At 41.0% G+C, this 18,269-nt stretch overlaps 1 protein-coding gene and 1 long non-coding RNA gene across 6 annotated transcripts; one reads left to right on the forward strand and one right to left on the reverse strand.

Moving 5' to 3' along the window:
* LOC8054595 (probable LRR receptor-like serine/threonine-protein kinase At1g07650) lies at positions 7,702–16,329 on the forward strand. Of its 5 annotated transcripts, none has more exons than XM_021453191.1 (24): positions 7,702–8,131; positions 8,614–8,764; positions 8,886–8,957; positions 9,133–9,201; positions 9,752–9,823; positions 9,908–9,979; positions 10,072–10,143; positions 10,228–10,299; positions 10,401–10,472; positions 10,623–10,694; positions 10,769–10,840; positions 10,917–10,988; positions 11,078–11,143; positions 11,702–11,767; positions 11,865–11,903; positions 12,012–12,070; positions 12,475–12,887; positions 12,967–13,120; positions 13,326–13,493; positions 13,779–13,897; positions 13,994–14,204; positions 14,300–14,534; positions 14,869–15,019; positions 15,711–16,329. In XM_021453191.1, the coding sequence occupies exons 1-24, from the start codon at positions 7,951–7,953 to the stop codon at positions 16,071–16,073; spliced, it is 3,093 nt and encodes a 1,030-aa protein (XP_021308866.1). In that variant the 5' UTR covers positions 7,702–7,950; the 3' UTR covers positions 16,074–16,329. The 5 variants fall into 5 exon arrangements, with proteins under 5 accessions (XP_021308866.1, XP_021308863.1, XP_021308865.1 ...); XM_021453188.1 differs by having other exon boundaries at positions 7,703–8,131; positions 12,967–13,162; XM_021453190.1 differs by having other exon boundaries at positions 7,704–8,131; positions 12,508–12,887; positions 12,967–13,162.
* LOC110432542 lies at positions 16,764–18,089 on the reverse strand. The gene is made up of 2 exons (XR_002449976.1): positions 17,944–18,089; positions 16,764–17,080 (listed from the first exon to the last, which is right to left on the reverse strand). It is a non-coding gene; the product is annotated as an uncharacterized LOC110432542 (long non-coding RNA).

Here is an 18,269-nt window from a genome sequence, read left to right on the forward strand (position 1 = left end):
TGCACCCCTATGTTGTTCTAGCCTGGGCCCAATGAACTTCGGGCCGGGCTGGGCTAGGGTCGCGCCAAAATGACAGGCTTTGGGCCGTGTTCACAGGCTCAGGCTGCATGCCTCGGTATATGTGTGAGTCTGGTGATGTGCATCCAGTGGTTCACTATAGAACCGCTAGCGGCATCGGACGCAGGAGAGTGTCCGGTAGCCTGCGTCCGGTGACCCGACGTCAAAAACAACATCTCTACGTACGGGTCCGGTGTGTATCGGATGCGTCCGGTGGGTACTTAACCATGGTTTGAAAGTGACCGTTAGAGATCGACGGATGAGATTCAAAAGTTTGACACGTGGCTGTCTTCTGAGCACTGCACGCAGGGTTTGAGCGTCCAATGGCTGACCTTCTGCGCGTCCGGTGCCCCCGAGTTTTCTCCAGTGAAAGAGCCAACAACTCTATTTGTTGAGGGGGCTTATAAATAGAAGGTGGCCAACCTTGGGGGGCTCTCTCTTGCACCTTTGACCACTTGAGACATACTTTGAGCTAGAGAACACTCCCTCCACTAACCTCCTTGCTTGATTGCCAATCCTAGTGAGATTGAGTGAGATTCAAGTGCATTGCTTAGTGAGTTGCATCTAGTGGCACTTGATTCTTGAGTTTACTACGGATTTCTTGTTACTCTTGGGTGTTTCCCAATGCTCGAGACAGCTTGGAGCAGCGGAGGTGTTGTGCTCATGATTGGAGATTGTTTCGAGCCTTACCAAGTGATTTGTGAGGGGTTCTTGAGCCTTCCCTGCGAAAGATCGCAAATTGGCTACTCTAGTGGATATCTCGTGGCTTGGAGGATCCCCATCTTGGAGTGGATGTGCGGCACCCACTGAGGGTTTGGCTTTGTATTGCCAATTAGCTCATGATCCATCAAGTGGGTGTATCGCCACAACAAGGACTAGCTTACCGGGAAGCAGGTGAACCTCGGCAAAAAATCTTGTGTCATTACTTGCCGAGGATTCTCTTTGTGGTTGTGAGTGATTGGTTGGATATATCTCTACTCTACAACGTTGGTATAACAATCACTCTCCACTCCTTTACTTGTATATCTTGCTTATTGTTTAGCTTGTGTAGCTTAGTCTTCTTAGGTAGGAGTGTAGTTGAAAGCCCAAGTTTGGTTTTGGTAATTAATGACACCAAGTTGCTAATGCCTTGTGGTTAAGTGATTTGAGTTAGGCATAGCAACACATGTGATGAAGGTGCATGGTGGCATGGAAAGGTGGCCACATGATCACAAAGGGATGAAGCATGAGTGAAGATCATGGTGATAGACGAGGAGCAAAGTTATCAAGGCAAAGGTATAAACATAGGGTTTTACTTTTACCGGTCTAAGATGAGTAGAGAAGTGATTGACCGGGTTTAGGATAGATAGCCGATATCAAGAGGGGAAATCACGGTCATCTCTCGAATCAAGTGCTACTAGGTCCATATCTTGAGCATATGCATTAGGATCTAGTAAAGTGCTAAACTTAACTCCTTTTGTGAAAATGTTTGTGAAAAGCTAACACACATGCACTTTGGTGGTAGACACTCGTTGGTACCGAAGATCAACTAGCCGACATCTTCACAAAGCCACTTGATGAGAAGAGATTTTGCAAGTTGAGAAATGAATTGAACATACTTGACTTCTCCAACATGAGATGAGTGCACCCCCACATTTATATATGACATACCTCTCCTCCAACAAAGCAAGGTAAAGTTGGTTGACATAACATTCATACTTTGCTAAGGACATGATTAGAACATATAGACATGTTTGCATGACAAATAGGCTCATTCATGAAAATCAAAAGAGTTTGATGTATGTATGGTACCACTACTGCTTCTATGTTTGATTGATCTAGTGGTAGCATATGACATGTTTGTGAGCTTGCAAGCCTAGTGTTGAATCTAGAATATGAGCTTATGATGTGTAATTGAACATGGTCAAGATAACCCTTATACTTCATGAGGTGTGAAAAAGCTTGTCCTTGGATCAAACCGAATTACATGTTTTAGGCAAGTGATCTAGATTGAACCATAATTTGACACTCACATTGATTGACTTAATTCTCACTAAAATTTGAACCTTTGTGGTCATTGATGACAAAGGGGGAGAGAAACAAAGATAAAGTCATAAAGGGAGAGAAAAGTGCTTAAGGGGGAGAGATAACTTTTGAAAATTGATTGAGCACACAAATAGGGGGAGCAAGCTCATGAACCATTTGTTGCATTTGAATGTGCACTAACATAATGAGATGTTGCATTGCAAGTTTAAATTCACTATTCTTGCTTGATTGGTGTTTGCTAGAAATAGAACATGAATGATGCTTTGAATTCTAGCATAGAGTTTTATTTTTTCTTGTGGTATCTAGACATATAATGTGATCTCACGAGGTATCTTGAGTTTTTGATGTATGTCTAGCTACATTGGTGCTAAGGATGGTATATTGGCAACTCCGATTGGTATCACGCTTCAAAGGTCCATTCTATATACCTTAGCATCATTTTGGTAGTAATAAATCTCCCAAAACTCTAATTCATGCATATGTGCAAACTTGAACCAAACTCATGGAAGCACATATGTAGGGGGAGCTAATACTACCAAAACTGAAATTGAAATGTTTGTCCAACCTTGTCTCTTGATAAAAATGCTTTGGACAGGCAATTCAAGTTCATTATGATTTCATTTCATATCTTTGTGATGGTTGTCATCAATTACCAAAAAGGGGGAGATTGAAAGCCCAAGTTTGGTTTTGGTAATTAATGACACCAATTTGCTAATGCCTTGTGGTTAAGTGATTTGAGTTAGGCATAGCAACACATGTGATGAAGGTGTATGGTGGCATGGAAAGGTGTCCACATGATCACAAAGGATGAAGCATGAGTGAAGATCATGGTGATAGACGAGGAGCAAAGTTATCAAGGCAAAGGTATAAACATAGGGTTTTACTTTTGCCGGTCTAAGATGAGTAGAGAAGTGATTGACCGGGTTTAGGATAGATAGCCGACTATCAAGAGGGGAAATCACGGTCATCTCTCGAATCAAGTGCTACTAGGTCCATATCTTGAGCATATGCATTAGGATCTAGTAAAGTGCTAAACTTAACTCCTTTTGTGAAAATGTTTGTGAAAAGCTAACACACATGCACTTTGGTGGTAGACACTCGTTGGTGTTAGCACTTTTACAAAGGAGGTGGAGTTCCTAGGGTAGAGAGGGGTGTGGGTTCCTCTCTCCATCCCGCCGAGCTTGCGAGGCGGGATTCAGCGCTTTTGAGAAAATTAAGTGTATATTTTCTATTGCGCCGGTGGGAAATTTGGAGAAGTCACGGGAGTGTTTTCTCACTGAGAAACACTCACCAAACACTGAGTGCGGAGGCACCGGACGCTGGCCTCAGAGTCCGGTGCGCTTGACCCTGCTAGGGTTGAGCACCGGACGCACTCTGAGAGCGTCCGGTGGTTAGCGTCCGGTGTGAGGGGTTTTTGCAACCCTCTTTGCGCACGAGTCCGGTGAGCACCGGACCGTCCGGTGCCCAGCGTCCGGTGAGGTCGCGAGTTTGACAAACTCTCTGCGCATGAGTCCGGTGTGCACCGGACGCGTCCGGTGTGGACCTGTAGAGCGTCCGGTGATCCGCAGGTGACCATTAGGATCTGACACGCGAATTTCAGGACGAACACGTGGCGTACCCCTGAGCACCGGACGCTAGGGGTCGAGCGTCCGGTGACCACTTAGTAGCGTCCGGTGCCCCCGTTTTCAGCCCAGTGAAAACAGCCAACGGCTAGTTTTTGTGAGGGGCTTATAAATAGAAGGTGGGCCGGCTTTGGGAGGTTCACTCTTGCACTTTTGAATACTTGAGGCATACTTTGAGCTAGAGAACACTCCCTCCACTCATCTCCTTGCTTGATTGCTCATCCTAGTGAGATTGAGTGAGATTCAAGTGCATTGATTTGAGAGTTACATTTAGTGGCACTTGATTCTTGAGTTTGCTGCGGATTTCTTGTTACTCTTGGGTGTTTCCCGACGCCCTAGACGGCTTGGAGCAGTGGTGGTGTTGAGCTCGTGATTGGAGATTGTTTCGAGCCTCACCAAGTGATTTGTGAGGGGTTCTTGAGTCTTCCCCGCGGGAGATCGCAATTGGCTATTCTAGTGGATTGCTCGTGGCTTGGAGGATCCCCATCTTGTGAGTGGATGTGCGGCACCCGCTGAGGGTTTGGCTTTGGATTGCCAATTAGCTCGTGATCCATCAAGTGGGTGTATCGCCACAACGAGGAGTAGCTTGCCGGGAAGCAAGTGAACCTCGGTAAAAAATATTGTGTCATCTCTTGCCGAGGATTCTCTTATGATTGTGAGTGATTGGTTGGTTATATCTCTACTCTACAACGTTGGTATAACAATCACTCTCCACTCCTTTACTTACTTGTATACCCTGCTAGTTGTTTAGCTTGTTTAGTTTAGTCTTCTTGTTTAGGAGTGTAACTAGCCTTCTCTTGTTGTTGTGCTTTAGTGTTTAGCCTTGTACTAGTTTGTATAGGTGGCTTGTATAGCTTAGTTGAGCTAGTGCTAGATTTGCTTCGCCATTTGTTTTACTAACTCGCTTGTTTAGTGAAGTTTGTAGAAGCTTTAATTAGGCTATTCACCCCCCCCTCTAGCCATTTGGACCTTTCAGTAGTTAGCTTTAGTTGTGTTTTGTTGTTGTGACTTAGTGTTTAGCCTTGTACTAGACTTTAGGTGGCTTGCATAGCTTAGTTATTCTAGTGCTAGAATAGCTTCGCCTTTTATTTTACTAATCAACTTGTCTAGTTGAGTTTGTAGAAAATTTAAATAGACTATTCACCCCCTAGCCATTTGGACCTTTCAATTGCCGCCACTGTGGCACTAGCCCAATCATTGTCCCCCATCACCTAAACCAGTAGCACCCTCACCGCCTAGCCTCACCACCCCCATGCTTGCCATGACCGCTAGTTTAGCCTTCCACCCTCTGATTCCCCTGTATTTTTCTCTTAAGGTCACTAGAGATGGAGAAGGAACAAAGAGGAGAATAAAAATATGAGTGTTTAAGAAGGGTACAAATACTCTGAGTGTTGTATAGCATATGGTTCTTAATAGTTACTCCCTCTATTATCTTTTATAAGCCACACACACATACCAAGAGTCAAACTTTAAAATCTTTGACCAATAATTTAGCTAACAACTTTAATTATTATACTATAAATTTGATATGGTTTGATTTGTAACTAAATGTATTATCCGATTATCATCAATTTATAAATATAATTTATATACAATAAAATAAATATATAGTCAAAGTGTAGTTTGGGAGACTTTGTCATGTCTACTCATGCCTTATAAAAGATAACGGAGGTAGTATTAAAAACCTAAATACTCATGAGGCATGAAGAAAATATAAACATTAAATTCTCAAAATCATATTATTATCATTATTATTATTATCAACTATGGGCTCAAGCAAATCTTGATAAGACGCATGCTATTAGTTGACTAGGTCACTGCACTGATTGGAAATTATGGGTGATCAACCTGTGAAAGAGACTTTTAGGCCCCGTTTGGTAGGGCTCTCACTGACTCCAGCTTACGCATTCACTGTTCATGCATTGTTTATGGAAGCTTATTTTGTCTCTCCTATCTCCTCCTCTCACAAAGCCAGTTGGAGCAGATGAAGCTAAAAAACTAGCTTCACCTGCTCCTACTGGCCCTGTGAGAGGAGATAAGAGAGAGATAAAGAACTCCTATAAATAGTGCATAAACAGTGAATACGTCAGAGAAGCTGAAGCTAGTAGGAGCTCTACCAAATAGGGCCTTATTTCAAGGACCTCACACTGACAACTGCCTAATCTAATAGAGGTCGTCTGTGGTCTACCTAATTATATATTAGATAAATATATAGTATCAGTTGCGAATGTAACAACATGTGCAGTTTGGTCAGCCTTGTTTAGTTCGTCCCCTAAAGTTTACTCTTTCTATGCCATCAGATATTTGGACATATGTATGAGTATTTAATATAGACTAAACAAATAACTAATTGTATAGACTGACTATTTTGCGAGACAATTTTTTAAAATCTAATTAGTCTATGATTTAATAATGTGGTGCTATAGTAAAGTTGTAGCCAATGTGACACTCCAAAATTTTATGCTCTAGATTTAATAAAGGATGGTACCCCAAGCTATAGTTATATTTTCAGGACTGGAAAAACTTACAATGCAGACCTACAGGGTCAGTCACACATACAGATTTCTGCAGGCGGATAGATCGATCAAAGAATATTATGTTTGAACTTATCTGTCGAATCTGACAGCTATTCAGCAGTATTTTTCTCTCACAACAAATCAGCGAACAATATTTCCAGTCATGACTTATCAACCAAGTGAACAGAGCGAACGGCCATAGAAAATATGACAAGTGGGAGAGAGAAAGAAAAAGGGTCACAAAATTCTGGCTCGGAGCCCACAAGCAGTGGACCTCGAGGTTGATGATGGAAGAGACCAGTAGGCAGGGTCCAAACCAAATCCATGCGAACCCGAAGCGAAGCTGCGGATCAGAAGAGCTTTTTATTAGCTTGTATGTATTGTCCCACTAGACACGTCAATTCGGGTCCCAATCTTCCAGCTTGGCAAGACATCGATGCATCATCATCTACTGCATCAGTCTTTAGCTAGCCGTTCAGCGTAGACGTCGTTTGAGCGAGCGAGTCAACAGGTTGACCCCGATGGGGACCGACAAGCCCGCCACCGCCAGCCTGGAAAGTTGGACCGGAGAACAAAAGAGTGAGGAACCCTGAAAAATGTGCATGAAAACTATGTGATACTACTATATTATGGGAAATGCATGATAAGTTCCATATATATATAACTGAACGTTGTTACTGTTCAGTATTGCTCAGTATTTTTTCTACTCAGTTTTGACTTGCGCTGTAGAATAATATTCTACACCTAGGGTGTAGAATAGCGCTGCCGTGTATATATATATATATATATATATATAGAGAGAGAGAGAGAGAAATTCTGTACGTGTAGTTACTCTCATCTTCAATAAACTATATTGTGTATTTATTCATACTTATTTATCGGTTTGAGTATGTTTATATACTCATATTAAGATACTCTAGATCTTACCACGCGAATTTTTTTTTAAAAAAATTATATTTTAAACATATTACTAAAATACCACTACTATATTATATACAATAAGTATAACCATATACTCTATGTATGCATGCATACTTAACATACATATCACTCTAGATGGTCTAGTATGATCATATACTTTGTCTATATACATTTCGTCCGATCAAATACATCTTAAATGTAGAGATATATACATAAGAGTAACTACACGCGCACGAGGTGTTCAGTTGAAGCAATCATCTTGTCTAAAATATTCATGAGTTCATTTTACAAATTTTAGTAAAATTATTATTCTATCCCTTGTTCCTCTAATTCATTCGGTTCTCTTTTTTTTTCTCGGTTCAAAGAGCATGAATCATACAATTTTCTCAAGGTCAACACCCCCTTAAATCTTTGACATGGATTATGTCAAAGATTTAAGGGGACCGGGCACGCAGTGCATTGCATCCGGAACTGGAAGTAGACCATGCAAGGAGACCAACCTCTGCTCCTCGTCGCCAACGGCTTCCCATCCCAAACAGAGAGAGATCGAGCTGCAGCGCAGCCAAAAAGCAATTCACCTGCGCGCACCAGTGAGTCGTATCGTATGGAGAGGTGCACTAGTGCAGCGACACCCATCTGCCATGCCGCCAAGACTCCAAAAGACTACGACGCCTTTATACAAGAGTGGAAAAAAAAATATATAGATACCTCTGCCTCTTTCTTCGCCTAGAGACAGAAGCCAAGTCATTCACTCCTCTCCGGTCCAGCGGTTCCTCCAGTCACCACCTCCACTTGGAACAAAGAAAGAGATGGCGTGTAGGCCGGCGCCATGTTCATGTCCATGTGGCTGGAGCTGCTTCTGCATGCTGTTCTTCCTCGGCTTCCTGCTCGCCGAGGCCGTCCATGGCGCAGTGAGTGAGGCGGCCGCTCCTCCGGAGGAGGCTCCGGCTTCTGCTCCGGCTCCGACTCCTAGCCTCGTTCCAGCTGAAGGTGTTTACTCTCGCCCCGCTGCTCTACTGCATTGATTGATTGCACCTTCTTTTTCAGTTCAGTTGTGCATGGAGCATGTTCTTAATTTGCTGGCAGGCAGCCTTCTTGTTCAGCTTCCAACCCTTGCTTCGGACTCTTCACTCTTGAGCTGCCTAATTGCTGCGACACCTGCCAAAAGAATCTCCAAGAAACAGTTTCTTTGAAACAAAATTTCCCGTTTTGGGGGAAAAAATGAATCACAGGGAAAACGGGTCTTTGGTTGGATGTTCACAGATCATCTGGCAAATGTGAATGTGATCACTGATCAGAGTCTCAGCTGCAAACCAAACCAGCAATGGAGACGGGCAAAATGCCCGGCATGCTGCTGCCTGCAAGGCTGCAACTAACCACAAATTCGTTTTAATTTCCTCCTCTTTCTCTTCAGCTGGATGCTGTGTTCTCCCCATCTGCTGAAACCGTGTTCTTGCAATCTCATTCTGCAGTGCGTGTCCTTCGTCGGATCGCGGTCAGACTGGGTGTGTCCAGCTGGGACTTCACCGCCAGCGCCGGTCCCTGTGACGACGACCACGGCGACTCCGGGGTGCACTGTGACTGCTCCTTCTCTAACGGCACAGTCTGCCATGTCACCGAGATGTACGTTTCACTTGTCCACACTCCTTTATTACCCAATTTTCTTTTCTTTTAGTTCCTTGAGCCAACATAACCACATCCACCCGGTTTGGCAGTTGGCACCATGATAATCTTTAATTTGCAGATTCCTCAAGGGGCAGAACTTCTCTGGTGAGCTCCCGCCAGACTTCGCTGACCTCCCAAACCTCCTCCAGCTGTGAGTTCTCAATCTCAACTAGTCAACTGTTGGTCAAAATGATCGGTGCCATAAGCTTCAGCTGTTAAGAGCAACGGAGTCATAATACATATAGGAATAATATCATAAAGAATTACATTCAAAAATATAATAGCATAAAGAAAGAAAACGTAAACGTGTTGTTTCCGTGCTGCAGAGATCTAAGCAGGAGCTTGTTTCACGGTGGAGTGCCTGACCAGTGGGCCCGGATGAAGTTACAAGGACTGTGAGTGCCCTTGCACTTTACCTGCCCATTGTCTGCTTGACTGGTTGACTGGTAGTAGAACAAAATGTAGTGTGTGGAGCCTAATCATGCAGACTCAGGGAAAGATTCGTGCCACTGGGTAGTGATTTTCCTGCACTTTGTCAAGCCACAGTCATTGTCTCGTCTGTGGTGTAGGGTATAGGGTGTCGGCAAGGAATATCTAAGATAGAAACAAATTAGACCACTCCCAAGCACAATTTCCCCCATCAGGATGCTCTGATAGATTAGGTGGCTTTTGTCCCATATCAAAAGCCAACTTTGTGAATACTAGTCATCATCTGTGCACTTATACCTACCTTTTCAGTAGTTCATATATTGTTTAGGTTCAACACAAGAAAAAAAATTAGCAGTGACCAACACCTACTAGCATAAATTAATATATTGTTAGATTAGTGAATTCTTGTTCATCTGACTATAATATCCATGGCCCGCATTTTAATAAATTCATTCTGTACAATAAACAGAATCACACATAGCATGTTGTTCATCTGTTGATGCGAAAGCCATGCAGGTCACTGATGGCGAACAGATTGTCAGGGCCTTTTCCCATGGTTCTCACAAAGATCACAACCCTGACTAACTTGTAAGAGCCTGAAAGAAACTAGTATTTCTGTTAATTACTTCATGAGTTCCCTTTCCAATTTATGGCTGGCAAACTAACTTGCAGGAGCATTGAAAGCAATGAGTTCTATGGGCCAATACCTCCTGAAATTGGACATCTAGTTCGAATAGAGAAGCTGTGAGTGTATTTATCTTAAAATGCCCACAGAGAAGATGTGATTATTGGTCAATGTAGTTTCTGATGACTTACATTCTCATCCTGTAACTTAGAATATTATCAACCAATGAGTTCACTGGACCCCTTCCAACTGCTCTTTCGATATTCAGTAATTTAACTGATTTGTAAGACCACTACATCTATATTCTTTTCCCACTTCGTTTCACTTTGAGTCTTTTGTAAATTTTAACTATTGAAACTGGCAACAGGAGGATTTCTAGCACCAATTTTTCCGGAAGGATGCCTGATTTTTGGGGAAAATTGAAAAGGCTTGAAAAATTGTGAGTCAGTGAATTTATGAAGAAACAAATCTTATACCCGCAGAAATCACATGCTCATACCTTCTTTATGTAATGTAAGTATGTAACTCCTCTTGGTGCAGGCAAATCGAAGGATCTTTGTTGGAAGGGCCAATTCCCTCGAGTGTATCTGAATTGACAAACCTTTCTGATCTGTATGTCAGCAAAAATGCTTGAAATTATTGTTCTCATAATTTTACATATATATAATGACAATCACTTACTGGGTAGTCCTTACTGCTCCACCATAAAAAAAGATATTATTAGTTTTCACTAAATCCTGTTTGCGTTTCTGCGTGAAACAGGAGGATTAGTGACCTGGGAGGTAGTGGTTCATCTTTCCCTGATTTAAGTGGAATGACATCCATGAACAAATTGTAAGTTTGTGGTTTACTGAAGTTCAAGCTTGCCATATGCTGTCTGCCATATCTCATATGATACTCAAATGTAGGGTACTAAGGAACTGTTCCATCAGTGGAAGCATACCTCCTTACATTGGCACATGGACAACTCTTAAGCATCTGTAATAAATCACAATTTATGTAAGTGCTAGAATGTTTTTATTATTCACATATTTTATTATAACATTGTCTGTGCAGGGATCTCAGCTTTAATAAACTGAGTGGAGAAATACCACCTTCTTTTGCTAGCATGAGAGCTGTAGATTACATGTAAGTAGTGGCACTTTCATAAATTGAAATAAACATGATACTTCATTGTGCCTCTTTCTTGAATGTGCTTCTACCAAAATTGCCTGCAGATATCTAACTGGAAATTCACTCACTGGAAACATACCTGGATGGTTACTAAGAAGAAACAAGATTGCGTGAGTAATAACCTACTTCCACACTCTGAGGCATCAATGCTGAATCAAGAACCCATATCTCTTATAAATAGATAGGTCAATGAGCCGATACCTACAGACATCCATGAAAATAACACATACCTTTCTTTTCCAGGACGTTTTAGAGCTATCATAAAAGTTAAGAACTTAAGAAAGTACAACTTCAACTTTCTAATTCAAGATGTTGGTGTGTTAATACTATGCTAATTGCTGGATAAATGTTCTTCATACACGAATAGTAGAAAACTGATAAAATGTTTCTATTTTTAAAATGCATCCATGATACATTTCATGATGGAAATAGCATTGAACCAGTTGAGTTTTCTTCCTATGTCCACTCTTGTTTAACTGGTGGCTGCATAGAGAAAGATTGCTCAATACCTGTATGTACATGTAACTAAGTACCCCATATTACAGAACTAAGAAGTAAGAAGTCAAGCTTTCTTACTTTTTCTTCTTCTTTTTTTTGTTTCTTTTTTTTTGTGACAAGAAGTCAAGCTTTCAATACAATCCAATATAATAGAAAACGATCATTTGCAGGGACATATCTTTTAATAACTTCACGACAGGGAGTTCAGGTCCTAGCCAATGCCTTCAAGGGAGTGTGTAAGAAAGCTTTAGCATGATACCTTGTCTTCTTGCTCTTCAGAATCCTTAAGAAAATACATAACATAACCTTTTCCTACGAATCCTTCAACTGCAGCAATCTCGTGGAGAGCTATTCAGCTGAAGCGAACAGTTTGTAAGATCCTTTAGCTCGTTGCTTCAATTTAACAAAAAAAGTTTAGACCATGGACCTGTCTAGACAAAATAAAATGTTCTAACTCCCACATTTGCCTTCCATGCACAGAAATAGTATTCAGCCATGCTTCAAGAGGAATTTTCCATGTGTTACTTCAAATGGACAATGTAAGTTGACCCCTAGTATTGCTTCACAGTTAGTTCTAAAGGATCGCTACACCATAATGCCTTGAGATACACCTCGTCATATCACAGACAAGGGCAGTAATGATAATGATTAATGAACTTTGGATAAGTTAAAAATTGCTATCCTGTAGGATTATTAGTAAAAGTGCTAAACACAAACCCCTTAAAATCACTTAGGCCCTGTTCGTTTCTCACGGAATGGAGGCCTGGAATGATTCCAGCCAGGAACATTGTGTAAATTTATACTATTTTTGATCATTTGGAATGAATCCATTGCGAACAAGGGCTAAACGAATAAGTCTTTATTGGTAATTAGGGCTTACTTCCTACACAAAGGTACATTGTTTTTTAGTAAATAAAGCTCATAGCTAGTGTTCTTGTTTCAGCTGCAAGGAAAACTTACCTACACATGTTCGCAGATCACTCTTCATTGCATATCAATTGCGGTGACAAAGGAGCAACTATTAATGGAACTGAATATGAAGCTGACACAATACCCAAAGGGGCATCATTCCTGTATGTATCCCCAGGCTCAAACTGGGCGTTCAGCAGCACCGGGAACTTCATGGATGACAACATAAATGACGACAACTACATTGCAACAAGCACATCGAAATTGGCCGTGTCGAATTCAGATCTGTACACCAAAGCCCGTCTTTCTCCTCTTTCCCTCACATATTATGGGCTTTGCATGTTAAGTGGGAGCTACACAGTTAATCTCCACTTTGCTGAAATTGTTTTCACAAATGACAGCACATATTATAGCCTTGGCAAAAGAAGATTCAACGTGCTTATACAGGTAAACTAGCTTGTTTCCTTTCTATTATAACACTTCCCTTTGTTAGCAGTGATATAAAAGATGGGCTCTTTAACCTCAGGGAAGAATGGTGCTAGAGGATTTTGACATTAAACAGTCGGCCGGTGTGGCTGCAAAGCCAATTATCAAGACTTTTCAAACAAATGTCACAAATCACACTCTAGAGATTCAGTTCTATTGGGCAGGAAGAGGGACAACTGGCATTCCATATAGAGGTTCTTATGGCCCACTAATATCTGCAATATCAGTAACTCCAAGTCTGTTCCTTTGAATCTTGAATTTGTCAGTTTTACATATTTAATTTCAGTAATTACTATGGCAAGGACACAAACATTGAACATTTGCAGATTGTAGTTTCAAAAGAAAGCTGTTATTTCCCATACTGATCTGGGAGTTGTGGTTTATGTTGATCATGTTCAGATTTCCAGGTTCCATTGGCTGTTGAGCCTCCCAAAGCTGGAAGTAGCAAAAAACGGAGTTCAAGGGCATCTATTGCTTTAGCAATTGGAATTCCTATTGCAGCAATATTCACTGCTCTGATTGTCGGCATTTATTGTATTAAGCAGAGAAAGAGTTCGATGCATAAAGGTATTATGGTTATTTTTTTCATTTCAAATGTTGTGTTATCTAATAAACTGGTAACTATGCTTCAATTTTTGGTGAACTCCAAATGCTAGAGCACACCTAACTGAGCTGCACTAGGAATTGCAAGATAATACGTGGATCCAAAATAAACAGAGATCTCATAGTTTAAAATTTTTCCTTGAAAATAAAACAATTAAGCCAGCATAGTAAAGCTTCTGCATATTGCTGTGGGAACAAAGAAATCATCCCTATGTATCTTAGTATAATGAGCGAACATAACTCCGGCAGAACTCAGAGCCCTTGACCTGCAAATTGGCTCCTTCACCTTGCGTCAAATCAAAGCAGCAACTCGGAACTTTGATGCAGCTAACAAGATTGGTGAAGGAGGATTTGGTTCAGTTTACAAGGTCAGTTAGCATTGCTTTCCACACGTAAGTTATGCTGAGGTTAATACTGCTAAAGTACACTCTTACACTGGAACATTGCCTTCACTGACTCGACAGGGTTTATTATCTGATGGCACCATCATCGCTGTCAAGCAGTTATCATCAAGGTCTAAACAAGGGAATCGGGAATTCGTGAATGAGATAGGCATGATATCTGCACTCCAGCATCCTAACCTTGTGAAACTCTACGGCTGCTGTACAGAAGGAAACCAGCTGTCACTAGTTTATGAGTATATGGAAAACAATTGCCTTGCACGAGCTCTTTTCGGTAAACATACTCTCCATGTTTCTTGGTTTACCATTTTTAAGCTTATGCTACATAGAACTCAGACTATTTCTATGGAATGTTATCGCTGCGTCCAGTCGAACAGTATAGACTGAGAATAGATTGGGGAACAAGGCATAAGATTTGCCTTGGAATAGCAAGAGGTCTAGCATATTTGCATGAGGAGTCTGCAATAAGGATCGTGCACCGAGATATCAAGGCCAGCAATATACTGCTTGACAAAGATTTGAATGCCAAAATCTCAGATTTTGGGCTAGCAAAGCTTAATGAAGATGATCACACCCACATAAGCACAAAAGTAGCCGGAACTATGTAAGTGTTTTCATCCCATAACCTTGTTTTCTTTAAAATCCTATTGACCTTAAGGGTACAGATAAGAATCTCTAGAAGGGAAGACAGTTTGAACTTTGAAAGCAATGGACACAACGAACATGAGAACATTTGACCTAATGGAAAACACCGAAAAAATTTAACATAGAGAAAACACTGGAGAAATATGAAGTCAGAAGCATATTGACAGTTTCCCTGAATAAGACACTTAATGATATTAATCAGTTCCTGTTTGAAGAACTTATCTGAGCATTTGATAGTAAGTCTATAAAACTGCATAGCTTACAGCTGACTTGATTGTTTTGCATTCATGCAGCGGATACATGGCTCCTGAGTATGCTATGCGTGGTTATTTAACAGATAAAGCTGATGTATACAGTTTTGGTGTTGTTGTTTTGGAAATTGTCAGTGGAAAAAGTAATACAAACTACAGGCCGAAGGAAGACTTTGTTTATCTTTTAGATTGGGTAACTCCTGAATCTTGATCCATTCGTAAACATCAGTTTGGAGTTTACACCATGTTGGCTGGGGGTTTGCTGTATGATCACCTTACGTTAAAGCAATAACCTCATATAGTTGTTTCTGCTACAAATATGAGTTATCCATATTGTTGGACATGATCCTTTTTTAAAAACACTAGGACTAGGATATTTCATATGGAAGCGAATTTAATATTAACTTGTCATATCAACAGTAGCATTAGCTCAAATCCTGCCCTTTTGTACTTACTAAAAAACTTCTGTTATACATGAATTTCCGTGGCACATTAAATTCTGACTTATTTGGTCCTTAAGAAAAATATTCTGGCCATCCCAGAGTGTTTTTTTTTAAAAAAAACGGATAGAGTAGAGGAGATCTTATTTTTGTACAAATACATATATATAAAAAAAGGGGCTAAGAAACTGTACAAAAACGTAAGTTGCAATAGGAAAAAGAGAGAGGAGAAAACCAGGTGAAACTGTAAGGGGGGATTTGGTCATTGTTATGATTTTTACCTCTAGTCTAGAGTAACCAAATGAGAAAATAGTACCTCATTTTCTGAAACCTTACCAGAGGAAATTAGGTTATATCAGAATGTCAAACCTTACCAGTTCTTATGTTATTCAGATGTACATACCTCGATTAGTAAGTTAACTGCATCTCCCAAATCTGTTCCAGGCTTGTGTTTTACATGAGAGAGGAACTCTACTGGAATTGGTAGATCCAGATCTAGGATCCAATTACTTATCAGAAGAAGCGCTCCTCATGCTGAATGTTGCCCTGCTATGCACAACTGCAGCACCTACACTCAGACCAAAGATGTCAAAAGTTGTAAGCCTGCTTGAAGGCAGCACCCCTTTGCAGCCTTTGCTGTCAGATCTCAGCCTTGCAGCAAATAGCCTCAGCTCAAGTGGTGTACGCAGGAACTTCTGGCAAAACCCAAGTGAGAGTCAGAGCCTGACAGCACAAGCCTCATGCAGTGATACTAATGAATCATCGACCATTGATATAGATGGTATTCTGAGACCACTGGTAAGTTAGATGTAGTGGATGTGCATCATGAACTAGGTTTACATGTAGGAACTACTAGGGATAGGCCAACATATTTGTATCAAGTTCACCAGTGCAATGTAAATAGCAAGTAGCAATGTAGCATACTAATGTCTAGTGCAGGTAAGGCCCTATGCATTTTAGTAGTCTCTGTTTCAGATTCCATGGGAATATTGAGGAAGATGTCTGTGACAGAACACTGGAAGTACCCTATGGACTATGGTCTCTGAGCTCTTATCCATCTTTTTCTTTTGTTTCTAAAAAGATAAAAAATTTGCCATTAATACTCCATCTGCTAGCATTTACTAACTATAAATTACAACTTGGAGATGAACTGATACCAATTAAGTACTCATTAACTCAGCTCACCTCAAGCATATACCAAATAAAAAGGCACCATCACAAAATACTGTTATTTCACTATTCAGATGTCCTCTTTAGCAAATGTTCTGGAACACAACTTATAAGGTTGAAGAGTCTGAGGATATCTCGTGTCTCCCCATGTTAAATTGAATGCCCTACAAGTGAAACATCAACATGCACAACACCCTCGTGGCCTCGTGATTGTACCAGACAACAAGAATGTGTTGCTCTTGCTTAAATAAACCATGCAGCAGTATTTTGTCAGCATCCATTGGCAAAATGACGTCCTTATCAAGTTATCATATACAGAAGTTCATGGCTCGATAATGGCATCACAAATTATCCAGCTGATAGCATGTAGCAACAGTTGATCCAGAAGTTGTTGAGACCCTCCGACCACTACAATTAATTAAATGCAAGTTCTATCCTATGTTGTTTCTTTTCCTGTGATTGTAGCACCAACAAGAATTGATTACACTGAAACAAAATCTAATTTACAAGCAAGCTCAGACAAAGTACCTAAAAATGAGGCACACCATACTTGCTGGATAATGCTATATATAATTCATAGCATAAATTGGTATTGAATTCCATTTAGTTTCACAAATATCCTTGTCAACTCCAAAGGGTGCCTACTGCAATCAATTGTTGCATCAGGTACTCAGTGACTATGACAAGTTCAGTAGAAATGAGAATTGGGAACTAGAAAATCATTAATGATACAGTTCTCTAAAGAGTAAAGAAGTAGGAACAGCCTGACGTTTCAATAAAGCCAGTTTAATATCGCTAAAACTAATAACAGCACGAGAACACTTTGCAGAGAAAGTAAACTGTCAAAGAGCAGCTACAGAATTATAATAACTAGACTAAATAAGATAAATTATAAGCATCACTCATACAACTAATAGATTGAACTCTGCACCTAAACCACGGTGCCTATAGGCCAGGGCCAATAAAAAGCGAACCATAACAGACAGCAGAGACATATATTATGCACACAGACAGCATGTCATTGCCTGTTCGGTTGGCTTCTTTACAAGTGCTGCTGCTGAACTCTACTGTTCGTACAGTGTTGTGTCTTCAGATGGCAGCAGCAGCAACGCAAATGGCTAGCTTTAATCCCAAATGTTTTAAACAAGTCCAAAACCGGTATTCAAATCCGCAATGCCCAAATCAAACAATGCAATGTGGCCAGAACTGATGTTCAGTTAGCATCCTCTGATGCATTACGATGTTGTACTGAATATTGCAAGGTGGAAAGCACCGATGTTCAGTTAGTTAGCATTGATGCAGCTAACAGTCCAAGAAAAAAAAGAAAAGAGAGGCAAAAAGAGACATAGTCCGCACAGACATTTCAACAAACACCAGGCATTGCACCACCCAAACCTCCGACCACACCCGTCAACCCAAATTCCCAAAGGGAACCCCGGTTCTAATCGCACGGCCACGGATCGCCGGTAGAGGGAAGAACTATGGGATCAGCATCCTGGGTTCTTACCGGTACTGCCACCGGATTCCTTGGTGGCCGGGGACGGGGAAGGGTCCGCAGCTGCTCGGCCGCGGCGAGGCAGTAGAGTATGGCCATATGAGGGTGGCGGAAACCGACGTCACTGAGCGCCTGTAGAACAAGATACGCAAAGCCAGAATTTGGCCAGGGTGGGCAGTGCCAATTGTTTAATTCATGCCTCATGGCTACGTCAAAATTTTGAACAGTGCCGATAAAAGTTTTATTTGATGAGAATCACATGAAAACTTAACCATGTGTGATGTGTGATCTTGTTTTTGTAAATAAAATCATAAGGAATATGATGGTGAAAACAGATT

This window comes from Sorghum bicolor, chromosome 2, assembly GCF_000003195.3.
Source record: "Sorghum bicolor cultivar BTx623 chromosome 2, Sorghum_bicolor_NCBIv3, whole genome shotgun sequence".
In the NCBI taxonomy this organism is placed as follows: domain Eukaryota; kingdom Viridiplantae; phylum Streptophyta; class Magnoliopsida; order Poales; family Poaceae; genus Sorghum; species Sorghum bicolor.